The sequence below is a fragment of the Protomyctophum parallelum genome, assembly GCF_964188405.1.
Source record: "Protomyctophum parallelum genome assembly, chromosome: 14".
Lineage (NCBI taxonomy): Eukaryota > Metazoa > Chordata > Actinopteri > Myctophiformes > Myctophidae > Protomyctophum > Protomyctophum parallelum.
The window spans coordinates 33,701,229-33,725,915 of NC_139709.1; the positions used below are offsets into that span (position 1 = coordinate 33,701,229).

Genomic DNA, 24,687 nt, shown 5'->3' on the forward strand with positions numbered 1-24,687 from the left:
GTCTCACTTCCAATTCCTCTTTATACGCTGCAGAATCCTATACTAGGCCTTACAGTGTGTTCCTGGCTGGCTCACTGACGCAAATGGCGTTTACGGTCAGAGCGCCTTCTGACCGTAAACACATGAGACAGGGGCAGCGGGGCTGGCTGGTAAAGCTGCCACACACTCTTCTTCGACATTTGGCAAAGTCGCTGCTTTACGGTGTCATGCTATTCTGAGGCACTCGCACCTGGCTCCGGCCGTCACTATATGACTTGGCATCCCACCGCCACGTTACGCGCGCCTCGTCTCCTTCTAGGTCATGGCGGCGGCGCGTCAGAGCCATTGCCAGTTAGTATACTCTAGAGTCTAGGCTGCCGCGGTGGTGTTGTGTTACCGCCAGTGACGGTTCTGTGTCATCTACTCTCTTCTATATGGCATAGAGACATGACACACAGAACTATTTGTACTCTATTAGCTCGGCTTCGACGTCACCGTCTCCGTTTTTGAGATTGTTTGCATGTCTTAAAGTCCATGATAATACAAAACAACTGCTATACTAACAAGTGGTATTTGAAATATATAGTGTTGTGTGAGCCTATATGACCTGAGCCCTATAAAGTTATATTGCATGCAACTATAATGTCCTGCAGGCTGCATGAATATATATACACACACACACACACACACACACACACACACACACACACACACACACACACACACACACACACACACACACACACACACACACACACACTCACACAATTTGAAGACAAAATACAATACTGACATGGTACTTCATTTTAATACTGGTCGTTTGCATACAGAATCATTTTTACACTGTGTTTTTGGCAGAGTTGTACACTGAGCGAGCACACAGGCCCACAATCTGTGCAGTAGGCGTCTATATGTGGATGAGCTGCCCCAAGTCAAAGTTATTGGTATTGTTTTTTAATTGTAAACTGATGTACAAAAGGACAAACAAACAACTGAATTGACAATATACCGGGTTTGGCAAATCTCTCCAAACACATTAACAAACTTAATAATAATAAATAAGGCATTAAGGTCAATTGTTAAATAAAAATAAAGGCTTGTTGCTTCTCTCAAATAATGCAAAAAACCACGGTGTACAACAGTGAAAGTTAATTGAATTCAGTAGCCTACAACAGTAGTAGTTAATCAGTATGGTTGTACCATGACTCACTGGCCTTAATTGAACATTGGTTTCAGTGACTCCAGTATTGCTTCAAAAGCATATTGTATTCCTAGCTAATAATAGCATGCCGGTTGCAGCTGTAAATGATAGCTAATAAGGTGCATAAATCACCAGTCTTTTGCATCGCTTATTCTGTGTGCTTTCTGGGGCCAAAAGGCTTCCATCAGCATCCATAGATATAGTTTTTTTTTATTATTATATTTTTTTATAAACAAGAAGCCAAAGCACATGCTCTGGTACAGTTGGTGTAAAAACCATTGTATTGAAACAGTTGAAGTTGGACCCCTCTAGAGCTGGGTGATATGTATCGATATTGTGACATGAGACTAGGATTTCATCTGAGATTTTGGTTATCGTATTGTATATACACTTGGACAGCAACAATGCATTGCAAAGCAAATAAAAATATAGCCTAAATGTTGCCTTTCCCTGGTCTTGAATGCTGCAGTATACCGTAACGTGATAACATTTTCTGAACTCATAAGACTGTTCTCTATAGCTGAGTGAAATGACCAATGAATGTTCCTAGCCGTTTCGTAATGATATCCACATCCATTACCAATGATTGTTTTTCTCAAATAATTATTTTATTTGGGCAATTATTTGTTCATCTTTTGTTTTCTCCCCAATTCAGTTGTTGATTCCCCATGTATTCTATAGTCCCATTATCATCACCTTTTAACACCTAAGCAATCGCTCCCAAGGAGAGCAGACAGCCACGAGTCGTCCTCAAATACGTTTCACCCGACAGTGAGGAGTTTCCGTTGGGAAAATGGAATGCGTGTGTAGGCCTGCAGGTATAGCCACACTCTCCCCTGACCAACCCGTAGGAGTTGCTACAGTGCAGCGAGCCTGCAGCGACAGAGATCACCCTCCCCTCACGGCAACACCAGGGACGTGCACACATAGACATCAAAGGGGGCTTCATCCCCTGCCCTTTTACCCGTCTGTAAAACATCTGCCCTCTCCAGACTACGAATGCAGCATTTACTATGGTGAAAGAAACGCAAATGCCACTCCTTTCCTTCCATGCCATACCGGAAGGCAGCATTCAGGAGAGAATAGCCTTTTCTCCTGAACTTGAACACAGTATTTTGCGTTGAACAAATGTGTTTAGAAATCCATGTCGTTACACTGCATCTCCACTAGCTAAAGAGTGCTGGGTTGCGCCCCGAAAATAGCTGATCTACAAGCTCTCAAGCGTGACGTGTTGTGAGCTTGTATATCTGCTATTTTTGTCCAAAAGTGCCCTCTTACGGGATTTCAGCCCCTTTAACACTCTCCGCATGTCCCTGGTGAACACAGACAATTATTGTATCCGTATGGACGCCCAGCCTAGCTGGAGACACCATGGATGATTCAAACCACCGCATAGCCCCTAGGAGTGTAAATTCTGAAAGTAAATTTGTCCAACCACACCAATTGGTGTGGCATACTGTACATAATACAGTACATGACAACCCCTTAGGCTTAGATGAAGGATATGCAGTGTACCGTACATATAGGTTGATATGTAACAACTTATCATTCCATAAAAATGAAAGCCTCAAAAGTGCATTGTTTGTTTTCCTAAACAGGTGTGAGTGTGTGTGTGTTTCTGAGAGAGAGAGAGAGAGAGTGAATGTACTATTTGTCACATTTTGACTTTATCAATATTGTTTTTATACTACTTCTGAGACAATTAGCCTCTTAGCTTGTGTTTTTAATGCTACTAGCATCTAATTCTTACCGTCTTCTACAGCTTTGTAGGAAAATAGTAAGACTAACAAGTCCTGCCTTCAGGCTGAAATGACTGAAGGAAAAAAACCATTCTCTGCTAGCCTGTAACCCTACATTTACCATTATTATATTTCTCATCCACATTGGGTAACTATATTAACATTTATTATCACAATTTGATGAAATGCCAAAAACACAAAAAAATGCAGGCTTTGACGTGACCATTCTCCTCTTTTCTCCTCCTGCTTTGAGTTTTAGAGACAGATTTCGGTACCGCAAGTCACATTTGAAGTAAACCATAGTAAATGAATCACAGTCTGATGGGTGCTGGTTAAGAGCAACCCCCTTGATGATAAAGGAGGGTTACCTTCTGTGTATTTAAACTGTGCGTATAGGCTACTCCTTCTATGTGTCTGGTACAGTCACAGGGGTAAAAATGAACAACAGTTTGGCCCAGAACGGTTAGCTCAACCGTCTGGGCACCTAGGCTGCCAAGCCAGCCGGACGGCGTCGCCGCCGCGGGTTCGACTCCCGAGCCCGACGGCCTTTGTCGCGTGTCAATCTCTCTCCCCCTTTCCTGTCCGACTACTGTTCCCTATCAATAAAGGCATAAAAAGCCCCAAAAACAAAATCTAAAAAATAAAAAACATTATGTTTGAATTTATGTTCAAGATCTATGATGGATTATAGATGGTTAAAGGAATGTGAGTACCAACATTCTGTTTTGTGTGTGTGTGTGTGTGTGCGTGCATTGTATGCCAGTGCATCTGCATTCATAACAGCATCCATAAAAGAGCACGCAGCAGGGTCCAGTTTCCAGCATTCCCTTGGCGTTATGCTTGATTTATACTTGACTTGCGTGCCGGTGTCACATGCCAAAAATAGCACGATATACAAGCCCCCCAATGCGTCACATCGGCATTGCGTCGGGAGCTTGCAGATCTGCTATCTTTCGACGCACGACACCGATGCGGAATGAAGTAAAAGTCACGCTTTCCGGTGGGAAATCGGAGGACAACATAAACCCGCAAAACATATCAGCAATCCCCATGCAGCCTTCGTTATACCTCTCCCCCCGGTCTAATGATCCCCTGCTTTGCTACTTCCTCCTCCCGCTCCGCTCTTGAACTTGACCACCATGACCGTGATGTTGTCGGGGCAGCCGCGGTAGAAGGACTGCAGGACGATGCTCTTGGCGCCGTAGTGCGGCTCGTCGAGGCGCTCGCGGATGAAGCGCACTGCCTCCTCGTTGCTGAAGGCGTCCCACAGGCCGTCGGACGCCAGGATCATGAACTCGGGCTGCAGCTTGTCCAGGTCAAAGGTCATGACATCCGGGTCCGGGATGACCACGTTGAGGTTCTTCAGGGGGTAGTCGCCGAGAGAGCGCGACATGGCCAGGATGCCCTGGACTCTCCAGGAGCCGTTGAAACTGATGAAGCCCCCTGGGGGAAAAAGACAAATGTCCCTTCATTAGTATTCATAGTATTCATACACAAAATGGTAATTGGCTGCCGCCTGGTGCCTAATTTGCGACTATGTAACCCTGTCAACATTAGGTGTATTGTGTACACAATATTCAATTGCTTGATCCACAAGTATTTACTCCTAAACTATTTTAACACATTTAGGCCCGACATCGAAATTTAAAAAAATGACAGTTTTCTGAAATACCTCATGTTTCTACCTCAGTAGTGGTGCTCAATATTTCATGTCAAGGACCCCAAAAATATATTTAATTGCATGGCCACACCGACCCCCATCTGAAAATATGTTATTCCAGGAACCCCTCAGAAGCAAAGATTTGTGTCAAAAATGTTCGCTCTGAAAGAATTTCAAAGATTAATGCCACGGATTTTTCAAGAATAGCAGATCTACAAGCTCGTAGCGCCGGCACTCGGTAACATAATGCTTAAAACACCAAAAGGGGCTCGCGCCCAGAATGGGTTGAAAAGCATTATTAAAATGTTTAGGCAATTGTTTGAATATACCTGTACATCCTGGCTTTAATTTCCCCCATTTCCTTTCTCACAATGCTATTCCAAAGTAATCCAACAGATGGCAACTGAGGACCATATGTTTCAAGTACTTAGTTCATCCCTTCACTGGCCGTCGCTTGGCATTATAATAGTGCTGTACCCAACTTGCCTGCCCTCTTGATTCGTTTCCGTTCTTTGAGCTGGTAGGGTTTGTGGTCATGCGACAGTGCAACAGCATTGCCATCCTTGTCGCACAAAACGCCACGCGAGTCCCCGACGTTGGCCACGGTAAGCTCTGAGTCTGACAGCAAGGCTACCAGACATGTTGTCCCTGGGAAAAAAAAGAAAGAGAGAGAGAGAAAGAGGAGAGATATAATTTATGAGTCGGCTGAAAGATTTTCCACTTCAACGGCTACTTCTCATTGGCAAGGCTACTGCACGCCAAGTGCTTTCCACTGACTAAGCAATAACACACAATGGACATCATCGATCACAGGGCTTTTAGCTTCTGTCACCGGCCTTGGTTTGTTTCCACCGGTAACTTACACAATCACACGGCACGGGATGAAAAATGAAGATGTCGATGAAAACTCTGCTTTTCATCACACCTTCACTATAAGCGTTATGTTTAAGATAAGATAATGTCATGTATTGTGATTGTCCTGGATTTGTTATAGGCACATAAAAAGCTAGATAAGAAGCCAGAGCGCTGTTTTGAAATCTCCTATGAAGTAAACTGGTTAAAATAGGTGAAAATAAACTACAAAAAAGGGTAGCAAATAGATATTGGAGCCTGGTGTGAGGTGTCCCCAACAAATAATGCTTGAGAGAGTGAGCAACAACAAGTAGCACTTAGCTATAACCTTGATCTGCCCCCAATCTCTTGAACACGATGACACGATTGTGTCCTGTCAACAGAATTGTTTATCGTTAATCTGTACTAATACGACTGCACTTCTGCACCCCTCCTGGGGGGCAAGTAATGTTTAACACCATTCGATGGCAGGTGCTGACAAAGCCCGTAGGAGTCAATCTTTCAGGAACTTCACAGCTAACAGTGAAACCATTTTTGCTATGCAATGTCTACATCAACAACGGAATAGATGTTCTATAAGCAGACACACTCCAGAGTTGGCGTACAAAAGTTTAATAGAAAGTGTTTTGACTAGAATATCTCTACAACAACAAGTTGGTATGGCCTTCTTAGGGCGAAGATTAAGACTGGTTGGGAAGGTCATAGGAAAGTCCCAGAGAGTTATCTGAGATGTATGTGCTCTGTAACCAGCAGGAAGCCCTACAAATCCTGGGGGATTCCACTTTTTTGTTTAATTTGAAAGGCTCCCGTCTGGCTCCCTCCTGGGAGGCTCTACTGGGCTGAAAACAATACAAAGGTCCATTATTCATTCTTCATCTGTTGTACTGGAAGCTCTGGTACTATATATATATTGTATATCTTGTGCTGTCTGTGTTCAAGTTTGAGGATTATTTATCATTTATTTGACAAAAAGGGTAATAAATCTCTCTCTCTCTCTGAACAACTTTTCAAATCAGCAAACCACTGATGTTTTGCTGCTTAATTTTTCCCCAAAAGTGATTTTTATTTTATTAATTTGATGCAGAATGCGTTCTGTACTACAGTATATTTGTATACACAAGATGAAGTGCTTCATTCTAGTTTCAAACAAACGTCCGCCCATATTGGTACCGTATGATGCATGGAGGAAAGGGTGTATCAATAGATATATTAGTATTCAATAATGTCTAAATACCTCGAGAACCGATCAACCTCAACCGTGTCTATATCTATCCATTATCCATTGAAACTCAAATCGCAAATCTGTCTAAACTGCCTTCCCTTCGTGTAATATCGAGAACCGTTTGACCGATCGACTTCAAGACTTGCTGTGTGTATTGCTGAGGACCCATGGCAGAGAGCTGTGCCCGTGTGAACTGAAGTTAGTTGGATCAGTGGTTCTCTGTATATCTATAAATCCTCAGATCTGTCTGTGTCCATTGTACGCCCATTGTGAAAAGGCCCATGGAGCCTCCCTGCCAATCCTGCAATCAAGGCTGAGTGGCTGGCAGCTTGCTCACTGCACACAGGTGTGGGAGGCTACAAATAGGACTAGCTGCACTCACTCATTCATGCATGCTTCACCACACCGGCTTGTTGTCTACCAACCTCCAGCACCATCTCTCTCTTCACCCTCCAGCCTCCAACTGTGTGGGTCCACTAACCAAACCACACACACCAATACAAAACCTGAAAAGGACTTCCTCTGCCTCTTCTGGGGTCAGCCTGGCCGGTGGCCAGCCTGTTCACCATTTGTCCATTACAACTATACCTATACGAACTATTTCCGAGTGCCACCACTCTTTCACCCATATATATATGGAGATCCCTGATGTCATCAATATGATGTCACAGCACTGACGTCATGTACCGGCATCATATTATTATGATAATGTGTACACTGCTCTTTAAAACAGTATTTTATATCTTGCATAACCAAAGGGGATTTTAAGCTGTAGTCATCATTATCCAACTTCAGTAGCTGCTGTATACCTCCAGGGATGGAGGTGAAAGATGATGTCAAGGTGAAAGAACTATAAATTACTTTAGCTTTAACCACCGCGCCTCTGACTTCTGGTGCCGATGGCAATGACCACTCAAATCAACATCACGGAATACAAAGGCACCGGATCACACACACACACACACACACACACACACACACACACACACACACACACACACACACAGTGGCAAACAAACAAACAAACAAATCGGCTTTTTGTGATGAAGGCTGGAATCTGGATAGCCAAAACCTCTGTCTTTCGGTTATTAGTATAGAAAACATTTGCAGTGGAGTGGATATACTGTAAAGCCAGAATGCAGTCAGAAGTGACACCAGGGGATGGTGCTTACTTATTAGTTCTTTCACCTTCACGAGAAACAACGTTACTGGATCTCACACAGAGTGAATTTAAATCTATCTATCTACAGTATGCCCAGCTTTGAGCCAATGTTTGTACCTGCCATAGTATGTTAATGGTAGGGTCACAAGAAACCCCTATTAAAAAAATGCCCAATAGTGACAGCCGGTCAGCAAGTGGAATCATGAATGTATACAAAAGAAGCCTGTCGGCTGCCGGACTATTACAAATAATTGAAATTAACACTTGCCACTTGTGTGCGATCGAGATCCTTTGTTTCTTTTGTGGAGGTGAAAGAACTAAGCACCATCCCCTGGTGTAATCATTTCTGACTGCATTCTGGCTTTATATCCACTCCACTGCAACGAGAAATACAGTGATTTACTAGCTGCTGAATCCGCCTTTTTGTATCTAATCAATTCCTCAGGGCTGACAGCTGACAGGAATGGTAACTATAAACCCCTCACGCCAAATGAAACGGAGCTGCTTTGTTGAGGAGCAGCATCAGTGTTGCGCCTCATAATACTTAGCTGTGCGCCCGTGTCACTCACCAAACGGTCAATCTGAGAGTTCACAATGCGTCTCAGCCCGACACATTGTGAGCTTGTAGATTGTCTAGTTTTTGGTGCACGCCACGGCATTCAACCAAGCATAAATCACGCATTAACCTTCAAAAGGTGAGCTACAGATTGCTGGGAGGAACTGGGTCCTAAACCAGTGACTGATAAACAAGGCAGGGCATACAATCAAAACCACTCAAAACCCCATTTCATTTTACTGATAAAATCTACTGACCAATCTTGGTGTGTGTTGGTGTGTGTTTTTGGCAGCAAGTTTTATTTTAGTTTTAGTCTCTTGAATAGTTTTCATTTAGTTTTAGTCACATTTTTGTCACATTTAGTCACATTTTAGTTTTAGTGTTAGTCTAGTTTCAGCCATCATTTATCGCCTGTGTCACCTGTGTCGACGAAATCAACACAGGTGTTGCAAGCCGGACCACATCTACTTGAGCCCCCCCCCCCCCCCCCCCCACCCCACACACACACTCACACACACACATCATAAACCCACCCACGTCCCGCCCCTTCTTCACTAGTCCTGACCTGCTTCGTCGTGATTGACTGAGAGCTTGTCCAGTATCTCGCGGTCCACGGCCAGGATGCGCTGCTCCAGGATGCTGGCGTAGGAGAGATAGCTCTCTCTCTTCTCCCTCTCGTAGGCCTGCAGGTGCTGCTTCAACGTCTCCGGCAGGTGGGCCTTCGCGTAGTCAGCTGCGGCCTGGGGACGAACAGGGAACGACACAAATACGTAAATACAGTTGGGTTTGCTATTAGATGGGTTGTAGATTAGAGGATACACAGTAACATTTACCTACTAAGATTCTTTCAATGATTTTTGCCTAGAAATAGGGCAGAAATAGGGACCCCAGAGTGTAAAAAGGTAACCAAATGAAGCCACAAGTGTCAATTTGGTTACATTGTACACGCACAATTACAAATGGATAAATTAACACTGAGGATTTTACTGATTTACCAAAATCCAAAAAGAATTAAAGCCTTATATTTTGATGCCAAGCAATACTGCCTCATCAAAGACTTTATATATTGTCAATTGCATGAGAGAGAAAGTCAGCTGCCAGACAGTTTGAGGGTCCAATGGAGTTAAGAGGTTTGGCCCGAAGCGTTTTTTACTACTTTACATTGGTTACACAAAATAATTTGACATTGACAATGAATGGATGATGTACGATGATAAGAGCCCCTCCTATATACAGCTTTTGTCCACACACGTCTCAAATTTGCCATTGACAATGAAAGGAGAAATTACTCACTTCACACAGGTGTGATTTTTTTAATCAACACACACACACACACATGGGGTATGCAATAGCATAGCACTGATGATTTATGCCAAGAAATCAAAAGAAACAAAATAAATGGAGTTAGGTGGTTTCCTCCTGACAGCAACGATATACCAAGAAATCAATCAATCCAGCACATCTGTCCAGGACCAGGCTACGTAAACAAAATCTAATCTTAGCAGAGGGTTTAGAGATAAAAAAATTGCCTCTAGGAAGACTGTGCGTGATATAAGAGCAGAGTGGAGGAAATGTATACTCCTGTCCTGACTAAGCATAACATAAGCGATCTAATGTAAATGTGTAGCAGAGAATGAACGGAGAGAGCGAGGCATTGAAATGCAGCCTCTGCCCAATGCTAGACTGCAGGACACCCAAGCTCCCTGCATAGTATCATGTACCAGTGTGTAAAGTAGCTTACGACAACCGATACTAATTACACTTGTGTTCCGTTGGTGTTGCTATTGTATTGTTGGCTCACCACCAGTGCAAAAGGCTCTCCAAAGGAAGTTTTTACATTTTACATTTTACAGTTAAGTGTTTGAGGATAGTGATTTTGTCGGACTCGAGATTATTTCCTTCTTGTTGCCAGTGAGCACCTCTCCTCTGAGTGCTCTGCTGCGTAGCTGCTGGAGACCTTTGATGCTTTCTCTAACCTAAAAAGGTAATGTTTCTCAAGCAGGTCGAGGTATTAATTCAAGAGGGTCTCTTATTGTGTTGTAAATCACATTTTACAACAGGTCGTTTCGAGGAAGCAATCCGATTGGTTGAAACAGCCTTCTAGTCGTGCTTCAAAGAAACCAGCATCATGGAACACCTAATTAAAACAAATAATTCAGCTGTGTTTCTCCCATGAGCGCAGCTGCACAGCAGACTCAGTGGCTAGGCTAGCCAGTTTCATATGTGGCTTCATCTGTCAAAAATATGTTTTAGGGTAACTGTTGTATAATCGCAATATTACATGAGAGGGTGTGCGTTACTGTCATTCTAGGCTGCTTACAGAACTCGCCTTCGGGCTCATTCTTGCAGTAACGCAGGCGTGCCATTAATGACAGTAACGCACACCCTCTCATGTAATATTGCTTTATTCAGCACAGTGAAAAGTGGGAGTGAAGGACATAAATAGAATGCATTGTGATTTCATTGCACAGGCTTCATTTTTCTCAGCCAGGTTCTGTGGCTCTGGTTCAACGAGTTATTGTCTCCACCAGCCGAAGGCATGGGGAGAGTATGTTTTGCACTCCGTCCGTCCGTCCGTGTGTCCGTGTGTCCGTCCGTCCGTGACCAGCTAATCTCAGCCACCGTTAACCCGGTCGATGCCAAATTTTGCACACACACTCCTTGGATGCCAACCATGAACCTCTGCCCCAAACTTTCCAGAACGGCCTGTTATAGCGCCACCAGGAGGCCGCTTTGTGCAAAACAAGTTTTTTCACAGTACACCTACAGATTTTGTCCAAACATCACGCAAATTAGTACACAGTCTCTCTAGAGCCATTCAACGAAACGGGTCTTTCAGATTTCTCAGACTCCATCCTGATTGGTTAACATTGGCTTCCAAAGTTCACAGGAGTGCTCAGTTTCAAACAAAATGCTGCAAATCATGAACACATCGCGTGATTTCCCTGAAATTGTGCACGCACATTCCCACTAGGCCGAGGACGAAATGCCACATGAACAATTTCAACTCAGCCTCAAGGTGGCGCTATAACTGGCCCAAAAGTGTTTTTACCTCTAACTGCACGGATCTGTGGATAACCTGCTGGAGACCTGTGCCCAGAAGGGCACTTTTTCTAGTTTTTTCTCTTTCCCTTTCCTTTTAAATGAGCGGTCAGCAGGTGTTCCATGCTGAATTATTGAACAACCTCTCCTCAACCCTAATCCCTCCTCCCTTGCCCTCCATGTATTCGTCTTCTCTCCCCCCCCCCCATTGTCACAGCCTTGCATTGAACAGCTGCTGCTGCAGGCCACATCTGGCAAAATGTAACAGAATAATATGTAATTAGTTTAATAATAAATAGGCACCCTTTCTCTTAAAATACAAATCATACCTCCTCCAGTCTAAAATCAAAACTGCAATTCAAATGTCAAGTTGACTCTTATTCTGATTCCTGTCGTAAAGTATATTTCTTGAGATTGGGATTTCAACCCATCAGTGACAAGGACACAGGTGTGGACTGGGATGCCAGAAACTGGTTTTACAGTATAATAAACTGTCTGGGTTTGTTTTAGAGTTATATAGAAAACGGACATTACAGCATTGCTATGCTGTAACATGTGCAGGGCAGATATTCATGAAAAGGATGCTGGAAACCTGTGTCTCTTCATGCATGCACCAGCAATTGAAAGTGCCTGTGTTGTTAACATTAAAGCATTAATCGGGTTTATCAGCTGAGACAAAGATACTACCTGACTTGCAGCCATTTCATCTGAGATATGTTGACGTTAAAATATAATTAAAGAACGTGACATGGAAGTTAAATGCTGTGAGCAATTATGTCACTACTCACTAGAGAACAATGTCTCTCTCTCTCTCTCTCTCTCCCCCTCTCTCTGTCTGGATGAGTGTACTCATTCATTAATTTAATTGTAGAGGGAGTCAGTCAACCTTGATTACCTCTGAGCACAAGATGAAGGTGCTCTTATGAAGATATAACATGCAAATGAGCTGCATTAAACCAAGACCACTGCAGCGGTTTTCATTTGAGATTCCCTCGTCAAATTTGAGCCTAGCTGCATTCATCTCCCATTGAAAATGGGTCAATCTTATTATGAGAACCATGTGTGTGCCGTTCAAGTCAGATACAAGCCGTTTATATAATATGACACAGTAGTGGGAACACCTGTGTGAAAAATAAAAATCACACCCGTGTGAAGTGAGGGGCGCTCTCATCATCGTACATCATCATGACGTAAAATAAACACTATGCCTATTTGCTCAGACACTGATGTAAAATTCTCCATTCATTGTCAATGGGAATGTAATCTTTGTGTAAGACAAAAATCTACACTAATAGATAGAATATAGGAGGGGCTAGTGCCCCTCAAAAAACAAGAGGTTTTAAACGGCTCAGCATACTTTTGTGCTTCAGCAGCTAATGAATCAAATCAACTGCAGAGCTGTTTGTGCTGACTTGTACATACTGTATTTGGACAAACTTACTTGCCCGCATAAGAGAGACTTTGAAATAGAGCAATGCTGGCTGGAATGATTTCCTACATTTGCTGGGTTAGAACACACGGCTCAGTCAGAGACTGACACACTGTTCTATCTGTCCATATTTGGCTTGGCATGTTAGCTCCATTTAATAGTACTGCCTTATATTATGTCCCAAGCAAACAAACAGGTTGCTGGACATCCACACCTGGAGTACTTTTCCCCAACTATTTTGTATCACACCAGAAAAAGATAATCCTGATTTCAAAGTACCTTAACATGAGAGTATCATCTCATAGACTCATACCAATGACCATTGATTTAATGTGTGAAATTATACCTGCCTTGAGAGCATTAGCTTTAAACATGTGCAACATATTTCTGACTTTGTGTAGGGCTTGATATAGAACATGGTTTGTTTTTAAAGCCAGTTTGGGGTCTGGAATCTTTCCTCAGTGGGTTTGCGATGCGACGTTTTCTGTTATGTGTGCTCAGTCCTATGTAACACTGAGATGTTAGTGTTATTAGTGCGTGTGTGCATGCGTGCATGTGTGTACAGGCTTAGGGTTAGAGTTATGCCGATTTATGCTTCGTTTTGCGCCAGTGTCGTGCACAGGAGAAAATGACAGATGTACAAGCTCACAACGTGTCACACTGCAAGTCTGTGACGTATTGTGGTGAGCTTGTATATCTGCTAGGTTTGGTGCACACAACACTGGTTAGGGTAAAACAAAAAAACGTCTGATTTCCTCAACTATAGTAAAACCAACATGGGTGGTGTGTGTGTGTGTGTGTGTGTGTGTGTGTGTGTGTGTGTGTGTGTGTGTGTGTGTGTGTATTGGGCCTGTTTACTTCTAATAAGAACCTTGGTCGAGGACAATGTCATCATGACCCAGTCATCACCATATCACCCTCCTACAGTGACTATGACCACCATCATCAAAGGTGAATGAGCCGCATGTACGCACACCACACCACACACACTCGGCAGGGGGGTGTCATACAGACCTAGGGGACTTTGTAGGGCACGAGTTAAAAGAACACTGAGGATTTTGCAGTGCAGACAGGAAGGTTAAATATTTGATTATGGGCCCGGAATAAGACAGATCAGCACCCAGTAAACATAAACATACCCAGTTCTCTATCTCCCCCTTCAACACCAGCAACACTGTTGTGCATGTTATGGTTCTCTATTAAAAAATGCTCTAATTTAGTCCACTTTTCAATGTCAACTTTTGGCTCCCTATACCGCAGGAACCATCCAATTTTGCATCTCTGGAACTGCAGGCATTACTTAATAATTTATTGACACAATATTTAAAAGCCATGAAGGGATAAACAGCTGCAGACAGGGAGACGCATGCAGGTTGCTTATGCGGTCTCACATGCAGCGGCTTAATCCATACAGAGTTGTGCGACCGAAAATAGCAGATGGGCTATTTCCAGCGCATGATGCCTCTGTCGCGTGTATGACGAAGTATAGCCACTGCAGTGTTAATGATCATGTGACCGCTGAAGTTGTATAATACCCCCCATTGTATACACGAGTATTTTTCTTTTTACGGCAAAAATCATTCTTTGAAGACAAGTCAGCTATAGCCTATATCAGTGGTTCCCAAAGTGGGGTCCGGGGACCCCCACAGGGGTCCTTGAGGGAGTTCCAGGGGGGTCCCCCAGCTAAATGACAGTTAGGATGGAACCAAATGGACCCTTAAGGCTATAGCAATAGATCTCATGGGTAGCATATTCAAATCCTTGTAAATTATTTCCCTAACTGGAATAAAAAAGATCCGTAAAAGCATGATGCACTGGCATACCGGTAGTTGAATAGCTGTCATAAATAGTGCTTCTGACACAATTCATTGTTTGCAAACCTTCAGTCAGGATTGGATTTACTCAGTAGTAGCCAATATTTCTTTGACAAATATTGTTGATTAAGTACTGAAACCAACAAGCCCATATTGCATCTTTGTCCGTTTCTCTCTCTTCAGGTAATTGTTCCAACATAACGGTATGCCAGCCCAGTAGTAGGCTTATGAAGTCTTAATCACAGCTTTACTAGCATGAAACCCATGTTGTCACCAGAGTTACCCAGGGAACATGCAAATGATGGGAATGATGTATTTGTGTGTGTAAGAAGAGAACCACAATAAAAATAAGACTTCAAGCTATTTGTTGTTTTCATCCTTGATGCTATGACTATAGGCTATGTCGAGAAAGAGCTATTGTGCTCTTTTTTTTATGTGATGTCAGCAAATAAAAATCAATCAATCAATGATCCCAAACCTTTTTGCTTGAGAACCGAAAGATAAATGTGATGCCTTCCGCCTCCCTGAGATCCAACCTTACAAAAATGCACTATGGTTAAGCCCCATTTAATAGTGATTAATTATAAGTATTGTTACTATTATTACATATTTTCACAATTTGTGAAAATAGATGTGTGCCTCTAAAATTATTATTTAAAAACAAAAATCTTTGAATTAGTTTGTGAATGTCTGAAAATATGTCTTTTGAATTAGTAATAAAAATATATATTGTAGGAAACGTTTAAAACACTATTTTACCCGGCCTATTGTTTAGGAAACACTATGAATGAATGAATGAATGAATGAATGAATGAATGAATGAGAGGTGTCTGTGTGTCTTCACTGCTCGAGGCAGACTGGAACAGACAGATGGTTCAGAGGACATGATGTCTGTGTGTGTGGACACTGGACAGTCAGCCATGGGAATTCACTGACCCCTGACAAGGGGGAGTGGAAGGAAAGAAGTGAAGCCCTCACACACACACACACACACACACACACACACACACACACACACACACACACACACACACACACACACAGGGGCTGTAATAACACAAAGACTCCAGATGGGTGGGTCTTTAGTGAGGGAGAGAGGGTGTGCAATTCAACTCCACTTCTTCAACACTTGGGAGTGGAGGAGGCATGAATCATGATGACCACAAAAGAGGTTGTTCTCCCACAACATGTGTGTGTGTGTGTGTGTGTGTGTGTGTGTGTGTGTGTGTGTGGTTTAGCCTGCAATATGCTTGTGTCTTCAAACATGCTGTGACTCTGAACCTATAATAAGTGATGATGACACTTGTGTGCAACAGCAGCAGCAACTGCAGCATAATACCACACACACACACACACACACACACACACACATGCATGATGATTGGCTCAGTGTGGTGGGGGTGCCTGGGCCTACTTCTTGGCTGTGGTGGCCACAGTGCCATGATGATGATGATTAAAATGGAATGGACAGTCTTCTCCTCAATATCCCTTCCTTCCCAAGCTTACCTCGCCGCCGTGTCCGTCAAATATCCCAAAAATAGACGGGTGGCTCTTGTTCGTGATGTCAGTGATCACGTCGAAGCGGTCCTCCATGTGGTCGCGCCGGCCCTGTATGGAGTACACGGCGACGTTGTTGTTCTTGAAGTCCCAGGTTTTGGAGAACTCCGCGTCCAGGATACTTAGCCTGAGGTCGTTCTGCATCATCTCCGCCACCTTCCCCTTGACCATCTTCACGGCGTCGCGGCTGGACTTCACGATGGTCTTCACCTCGTCTGTGTGGAAGAAATAGCTCCATAATGCCAGGCTTATGCACAACAGAAACAATGTCTCCGGCCTAAGGAGAAAATAGCGCATGATCCGACCCAGGAGAGACAACAGCGTCATTGTGTCTCCTATCATCACCCACCAGCACAACAAAACGCCGTCTCTCCCTCGATTTTGCAATTCACTCCATCCGGCTCAACGGAACACTTAAAACAGATCGTTTCGCTGGCAGGCGGATTTGATCAAAAAAATATCCCCTTTTATGACCATCTGACGTGGTTCTCGGCAGAACAAGGCCCCGTGTGGTGCGAATGCGGTAGTACCGTACCGTATACCGTGAGGTGTGCGCGGGCCGATCGTGCGGCTCTCTAACCCGGGGAGCACACACAGCAGCACAAACGCGGACAGGCCACCGTCATTGATTTGGCCCGCCTTGTCTTTCTTGTGAGAGATAGAGAGAGAGACAAGACACCCCCGTACTCCAAACTAACAGCTGCGGAAGAGGAGATCATGAATATATTCCATTGTAGAAGAATAGCGGATTTCTGGTTGTTTGTTTGTTTAGGTTATAAGACCCGCCCAGAGAGAGAGAGCGACGGGTAAGGGTAGGGTAGTGATCGGGGGTGGTGGGGATTGATGATCGGCGGCGGGGTTCGGTTCGGCGGTAGCCTCGATCGTTCTCTCTGACCCCCGCGTTTTCTTCACCGGGAAATGTGGCTAGTATTCATTCAGTCCCCGTCCCTTCCTTCGCTCGCTCCGCATCATTCACAACACACGCACCCCCATACTTGAATAAATGTGGCTGCAGAGTGCGCAGCTGCAGGCTCGTATATGCTACTATGATGGACAATCAAAAACATCACAGGCAACCCTCGGGGGTGGGGAGAGTCTCACGTTAATGTAATAGGCAGGCTGCAGTATTTTTTTCCCTTCTTCTCCCCAAGTCAATATGTTAAATTATTAGTACGGTTAACCTTAAATATTATGCCTTTCATGTTTGTTTCCCCCGTTCTCGGTTATTTCCACAGTCTGTCTCGTGCATTCTGACATGCATATACAGAACTGTATAGGTTACTGGTTAGTATATAGATCTATGAATTAGATGTTGCAAAAAAAACATGCTATCCTCCTTTCTTTCTTACCCACAATATAAGAAACGGCACACAGAAGGGCACTCATTGTGATTGTTTCTTTATTTAATAGATGATCCATTGGTCTTAGTAGAAAACAGCTTCTCCTCTGCGGGTGCATACCTTTATGGTCTGTATCTATGCTGCATACTCTGGTGCGCACATACCCCTTATAAAGACACCCCCACTGGCCAATCACCACGATTGTAGCAGCCTATGCAGTTCGAATAAACTTTACACCGCTTTATACAGTAGGCTATGTGTAGGCTACATTTTTGCTAAGTATACTGTCACAAGGGCTTCTAAAACCTTTTCTTTTTCTCCACATTTTGTGTGTGTGTGTGTGTGTGGGGGGGGTGGGGTGGGGGGGGGGGGGGGGGTGGGGAGATACAAAATGAGTGTACAATAATATTACCAGAAACACACAAATAGATAACCCTGAATGACCATAACAGGTCTGTAGGTCCATTTAGTTCCATTTGAACACTCAGAGTTAAGGGGGTCCTTGCAAATAAAACATTTGAGAACCAGTACTAGTTGGACTCTTAATGTGGCATAATCTCATAATAAATAATTGGAGCATGGGGAGACAAAATGTAACCACCTCCATTGTGTAAACTTATATTTTATATTCAGTAAAAAGGCTACATATAGTTAGTTACCACTTTAACTATAACTTTTCTGGGGAAGCCCCCTGGATCCTTTAGATCAGAACCACTGCACAACCTACAGGCTACACACACTTTCTTTCTTTCTTAGGGTGTCTGGGAAGTGAAACAAGGACACAGCACAAAAACATCAAAGGGCTCTAACCAGGAACCTGCACCCATTGGGCATTAATGTCAGAGGTCGACATTCTACCCACAATGCATTCTGAAGTTCAGCGGTGCTGTGTTTCTGTGGGTCTTGCCTTGGATTTGTTAGATCAAGGTAGTGATTGGGTTAGATAAGATCAGTGCTGCCGTGGAGCCTGCTTAGGGACATGGATCCTGTGGTGACTGAGGCCTTATTTTCAGCTTTGAGGTGGTGCCAAACATTTTGGTCACGTTTTGATGTGTGCGGTAACCCTCCTATGTGAGATGTTATTCACCGTTGGCTGTGTGTGTGTGTGTGTGTGTGTGTGTGTGTGTGTGTGTGCGTGTGTGTGTGAGCTTGTGCGTGCGTGCGTGTGTGCGTGCATGGGACAGCATTTGCGTGTATGTGTATCTGCGTTGAGTCACCTTGCAGGGTTTCTTTTCCATAAAGCAAGCATGCATTTGAAACGGTGGCTACACACAGTGTGCACTGTTGTATGTAATGGTGGAATCATATGCCACATCACAAAGAATAAAGTCTAGCCTTGTATGAAACCTGCGCTCTAGACTTTCTATTTCATATCCCTCAGGTGTCACGCAATATGTCCTTAACGAACACACCTACCCTAATAACCCCAAGTGACTTCCGTTCATTGTTTTCCCATTGGTGTCTTGGTGGAGGAGCCGGACAACCCTGGCCAATATAAGGACATGCTGTACGCGGCGGTAACAGTCGACCAGATGGAAGGCATGGAATGAATAGTAATAAACAGCATCAACATTGACAGGTAAGAGATGCGGGCCTGTCACATTTGTATGCCATCGCTCAACAAATCCAGCCTTGCATTTGAGATAAGCCTTTCTGTATAATAGCAGTCTAGAAGGAGGGAGACAATCACACTGCCACTCGCTGGTCCAAGAGCTTTTATTTCAATGAATAACCGAGCAACGTTTCGGTCTTGCGACCTTCCTCGGGGCTTGAGCCTGAGTATGCCCTCGTTCTCCTACACGTCTACTGCTTAGTGCTTTGTCACCACGCACAGGCTTAAAATGGAACCGGGTGTGCGGAAGTCTTCTCTTCATAGATAAGCCTTTCTAAAATAAAATAAAATCATTCGCCGCTGTGATTATTAGTCCTTGAAATCAAAAACTGTAAGAATGAACAGCAGCACTAGAGGTGTTTGCTCGCTCCCCTGAATGCTCTCCTCTCTTGCAGATCATCGAAGCCATCAGCAATGCCGTGTCTTCGCCTAGTCCTCCTGCTGACCACTCTCCTCGTGGTCTTGACGGCCACACTGACCTCTGGCGCCAGAACCACCCGCTGGCCCAAGCCTCAGACCACGAAGAAGCCTCCTCGAGTGGGGGGCGGAGGAGGAGGACCGCCGGGCCGCTACAGGCAGACCACCACCACCACCCCGACTCCAGGCATGCATACGGATGAGACCACAGAGATGATGGACGCCTACACCCTTTCCTCTACGGACAGCACCACCTACGCCAACGAAGCCTACACCGCTGACTTACAGACGGAGGGCATACCACCCCCGGGGCCTTTCTTTGGGAATTTCACCGTGGATACAAATGAGTGTTTCTTTAACTTCTGCGAGTGCTGTCCACCAATTAAAGGTTTTTGAGTCTATATGAGATTGGTTTAAAAGTTTTAGAGTTGTTTGAATTAACATTTTATATACAGTGTGTTCAAGCCAATGTTGGGTTGGGTTCCCTTCTTCTTCTGTTATGATCAGAATGCTTTTTACCGGCCTGGGCCGACCGAGGGGTCCAGGCACCTAGGCTGGTAATCCAGCCTGACAGTGTGTCGCGAGCTCGAGTCCCAAGCCTAACGACTTTTGCTGTGTGTCTTCCCCCCCCCAATCTTATCTTCAGGGCCACCAGGCGAGAAGGGTGATCCTGGATCAAGGGGGCTCCCTGGTCTCTTTGGGCTTCCTGGATCTACCGGACTGGATGGAGAGAAAGGTGGGTGATGATTGATAACACATTCTGGTTGCTTCATTCTCTCAGACTCGGAGAGACTTTATGCAAAGAGGCTGACTGCTTTGGCTGTGTCACATGACATGACATACGCAGCCAGTTACAGCAAACAGAATATCTCTATGGGTTACGCACAAAAGAATGAGTGCATGGACACTGGACAGACTACCAGAAACAAATGTTGTATTTTGTTCTGCCTCCGCCCTCCTTTATCTGCCATAAAGATAGGTATCATTGTGAAATTGTTTTATTTAAAACATTTAGCAGTATGAGTAATCGTGACAAAACTTTCTTGTTCTTCCTCAATGATTACTTTTACTTGTAAATCTGTTGTTATTTTAATACATCTAATACACGTACTTTTGCTGATGTACAGTTCTTGGCTCCTTTACTATATTATAATGTATGCTACTTTAGTACTTATTTATATATTGTTTAACTCATAATAAAGTGGTTTAAAAACAAATCCCCCGAATTATCAATGTGTGCTGCCCACCAAATAAATGTGTACATTTATTGTGTTCCTCAGGTGAACAGGGTGTATCAGGAATTCCAGGCTTCAATGGGGCTCCTGGAGTTGCAGGGAAAGGTGACAAAGGTATGCAGGGGTCATGCCAGTATAGATCAGGGGTGGGCAAACTTTGACGATGGAGAGGGCCACTATATTTCCACACTCAGTCCAGAGGGCCACATTTCATATTACTGTTGTAGCGAAAATAGTAGATCAGCTATTTTGGCTATTATTTGAATTGAAATCCCGAATTACTATTTGCTATTTTTGAATTGGAATCCTGAAAAAAGTAATGTTTTTATTTAATTTCAAATGGCTTTCAAATGCCTTTAATTATAGCTATGTTAACTTTATGAACTAAATACATATACATTGGACATAAGACGATAACATTTTAATACTACTCATTAAGCTACTAATTTAGACTATTCAAGTGGGTCATGTTTGCAAATCAATAATATTTCAGTACTTGCTTTGTTGTGAGTAGTGATGGGAGATTAATCGGTATCGGCCGATTTGAGTTGTTTTTAGATTAGTCGGCATCGGTTCGATTAATCAATCAGACTAATTAATTAATCGGTTCAATTAATCGGTCTGTCTTTACTGATAAACAAGCCCAAAGTAACAGCTTGAACAGATCTACAAGCTCACAATATTAAATTTAAAGGTATTTAAGTTATTTAAGAGAGAGAGAGAGAGAGAGAGAGAGAGAGAGAGAGAGATGTCTGCTAAATGCTAATTCCCACACAGTAACTCTGTCATTTCTCGACCGTTTCGGACGCTGGGCGGCTCGCTGGAACCGGGCTGGCACCCTGGGCGCGTTCCTGCGGGTCTGGAAGTTCCGGGACCCCCACACGGAGTTGCACCACTCAGTTCACACGGGTGTGATATTTTCACTACAGAATGAGATCATATTGACATCGGTAATATCGGTTATCGGCCATAACGGCAATTAATTATATCGGATATTGCCCAAAATGACTCATTGGCACATCCCTAGTTGTGAGTAATGTAGAAGTTCTGTGCAAATTAAACTGATGTAATACTTACTGAATAATACTTATTTTGCAGGCTATAATGTGTATTTTCAGTTCAAATGATGATGTGTGATGAGTTGACCAAATAGTTTCAGGAAGGTATTTCTCGGTGTAAGGAAAATACTTTCTGCTCTCAGGTGACCCAGGCCTTAAAGGAGAGCGTGGTCTGAAAGGGGACCCAGGAAATACGGGACAAAATGGGACGGCGGGGATGCCCGGACAAAAGGGGGAGTGTTTCGATGCGAGAGGTGATCCAGGCCCCTCGGGACTGAACGGAACTTCCGGTGCACAGGGCGAGAGAGGCGTGAAGGGGGAGACCGGAGCTAGGGGGCCCCCGGGACGAGGCTCGCCGGGTCCGAAGGGGGAGAGAGGTGGTAAAGGTGGACGCGGGGCGCGGGGTCCAAAGGGCCCCCCTGGCGAGAGTCCGGAGCCGGTCCGCTCTGCCTTCAGCGTGGGCTTGTTCCCCAGCAAGTCTTTCCCGCCGCCCGGCCTGCCGGTGAAGTTCGACAAGGTCTTTTACAACGGGGAGGGCCACTGGGACCCCAGTCTCAGCAAGTTTAACGCCACATACTCTGGGGTTTACGTGTTCACCTACCACATCACCGTGCGCAACCGCCCCCTGCGCGCCGCCCTGGTGGTCAACGGCGTTCGGAAGCTGCGGACGCGCGACTCGCTGTACGGCCAAGACATTGACCAAGCCTCCAACCTGGGCATTCTGCAGCTCGCGGCCGGCGACCAGGTGTGGCTGGAGACGCTGAGGGACTGGAACGGAGTCTACTCCAGTAGCGAGGACGACAGCACGTTCTCTGGCTTCCTGCTTTTCACTGACCCCAAGGTTCTGCCGTTGGAATGAGTCCATGTTTGTATTTTTCTTTCCTGCACTAGACTTCCGCCTCTTTGCACTATATATACTCTGTCAAATCAACGTGACTCAAGTAAATATCACTGCTGCCTCCATGTCTGCTTGCTGCTTGTATATGCTAGTCAGAGTAACTTGGCTTTGCTCGCCCTGCTGTTTGATAATGAGGTTTGGCTGTACTGTATGACTCTGCAACATTTGTATGCTTTCTCACAAAGTAATAAAGTCTCCCTATATATGCTTGAAATGCACCACGTTTGTCGTTTTTGTTTCCAGTGGTAGAACAACTAAGGACATTTATTCAAGTACAATTTTGAAGTACTTTTAACTTTACTTGAGTATGTCCAATACTTTTACTCCACTACACTATTACGTCTCAGAGGCAAATATTGTACTTTTTTTACTCCACTACAGCTATTTGAAAACTAAAAGTCACTTTTTAGATTTAGATTATTAATACAAAACATACATTGACCAATTAAACCCTATTATATACGTGAGCTTGTAAAGCTACCATTTTTGAATGATTTTAAACTAATTTAAAAAAACTGTACTGTAAAAGTACTTTTACTTTTACTTTTACAAAGTACTTTTAGTACTTTGTATATTTTGAACCCAATACTTTTGTACTTTTACTCTACTTTTTTAAAGTAAATGATCTCATTAGGCTACTCCTTCCACCAGGTGTATTTCTCATAAGCTCACTGCAGAAACTATACTGTAGTTGGTATGTTTTATTTAATGCCCACAATTAATTTAGTCATCAAATTATTATTATCATTACCCTTCATTATCATCACTGAAAGCTGGGCTGTTGCCTGAGTCCAGTGCATTCTGTCAACCTCCGGTCCAGTACTTTGTAACTATTCGGCTCCCCATATCCGACCCTAATAAGCCTCACAGCCTCATAAGACCCCATCAGAGCCTTAGATATAGACAGAGTTACGCAAACTGCGTTCACTTCATGGGGCTTCAGTCCACATGGCGGCTCTTCTACATAGACTACGCATTGAGCGTGGGGACAACTCACTGGGCCACGTCCTGGACCGGAAGTAGGCAGAAATGCATTGGACTCAGGCAACAGCCCAGCTTTAATGATCTTTAATCCCTTTATTTTAAATTGCTTTGTAGTAATAGTACAACCCTCTTAAACATTAAAAGAGACTTTAGTTGTTACTGTACAATACTTTAAAACAATTGTCATGTTGCACACATGCTTAAAATAGCCACCCTCGTTGAAAACAATGTATTTCCAACTCCATCTTGTCTTAGTTCAGGCTGCATGAACAATTTACAATTTAGGCATTTAGCAGACGCTCTTAATCCAGAGCGATTTACATTAAGCAAGAACAAAAAGCATGGGAATACATCACAAAAAAGCATTTATCATAAAACATGCGTAAGCTAAGAAAGTAACAGTGGAATATCTATATTATGAGACTATACATATAAACTATATATATATATATATATATATATATATATATATACTACTATGCTATACATATGTACTATGGCGTGCTATGACTATATACAATGCAATTATAGTGCTGTCTACATAACATGCTATAAGTCTGTATCAGATGCTATCTAAGTCTACAGAAATGCTATCTAAGGGGGTAGGGTAAGTGCTATGGGCCATGATGGAGTCTGAAAAGGTGGGTTTTCAGACTACGGCGGAAGATTGGGAGTGATGCTGCAGTTCTGACTGCAATGGGAAGTGCATTCCACAGTTTTGGAGCCAGAAGGGAGAAGAGTTTGGGACGTGTGGAGCGTTGTCCCGGCGTTTTTAGTGAGGGTACTTTTATACCATACAGAGGAGAAAATGTGCAAGGCAGACAGACGAGATTCGATGTTCCATGAGTTGTTTATTTCAACGAAGTACAGCTTACAGCATAGACAGACTCACGGCAGCCAGCAAAGTGGCTGACGTCTCCACACAAGGCT

The 24,687-nt window shown here is 43.8% G+C and overlaps 2 protein-coding genes across 2 annotated transcripts; one reads left to right on the forward strand and one right to left on the reverse strand.

Annotated features, from left to right (window-relative positions):
- Positions 1-800: 800 nt before the first annotated feature.
- On the reverse strand, positions 801-17,242 carry ppm1la (protein phosphatase, Mg2+/Mn2+ dependent, 1La). Its single transcript, XM_083781428.1, has 4 exons — positions 16,163-17,242; positions 8,937-9,111; positions 5,066-5,227; positions 801-4,362 (listed from the first exon to the last, which is right to left on the reverse strand). Exons 1-4 carry the CDS (start codon positions 16,553-16,555, stop codon positions 4,001-4,003), a joined length of 1,092 nt encoding a protein of 363 aa, XP_083637554.1. The 5' UTR covers positions 16,556-17,242; the 3' UTR covers positions 801-4,000.
- A 1,427-nt stretch (positions 17,243-18,669) lies between these two features.
- LOC310871453 (inner ear-specific collagen-like) lies at positions 18,670-22,839 on the forward strand. Its single transcript, XM_083782983.1, has 5 exons — positions 18,670-19,132; positions 19,561-19,970; positions 20,229-20,318; positions 20,863-20,931; positions 22,019-22,839. The coding sequence occupies exons 2-5, from the start codon at positions 19,580-19,582 to the stop codon at positions 22,732-22,734; spliced, it is 1,266 nt and encodes a 421-aa protein (XP_083639109.1). The 5' UTR covers positions 18,670-19,132; positions 19,561-19,579; the 3' UTR covers positions 22,735-22,839.
- Positions 22,840-24,687: the final 1,848 nt, after the last annotated feature.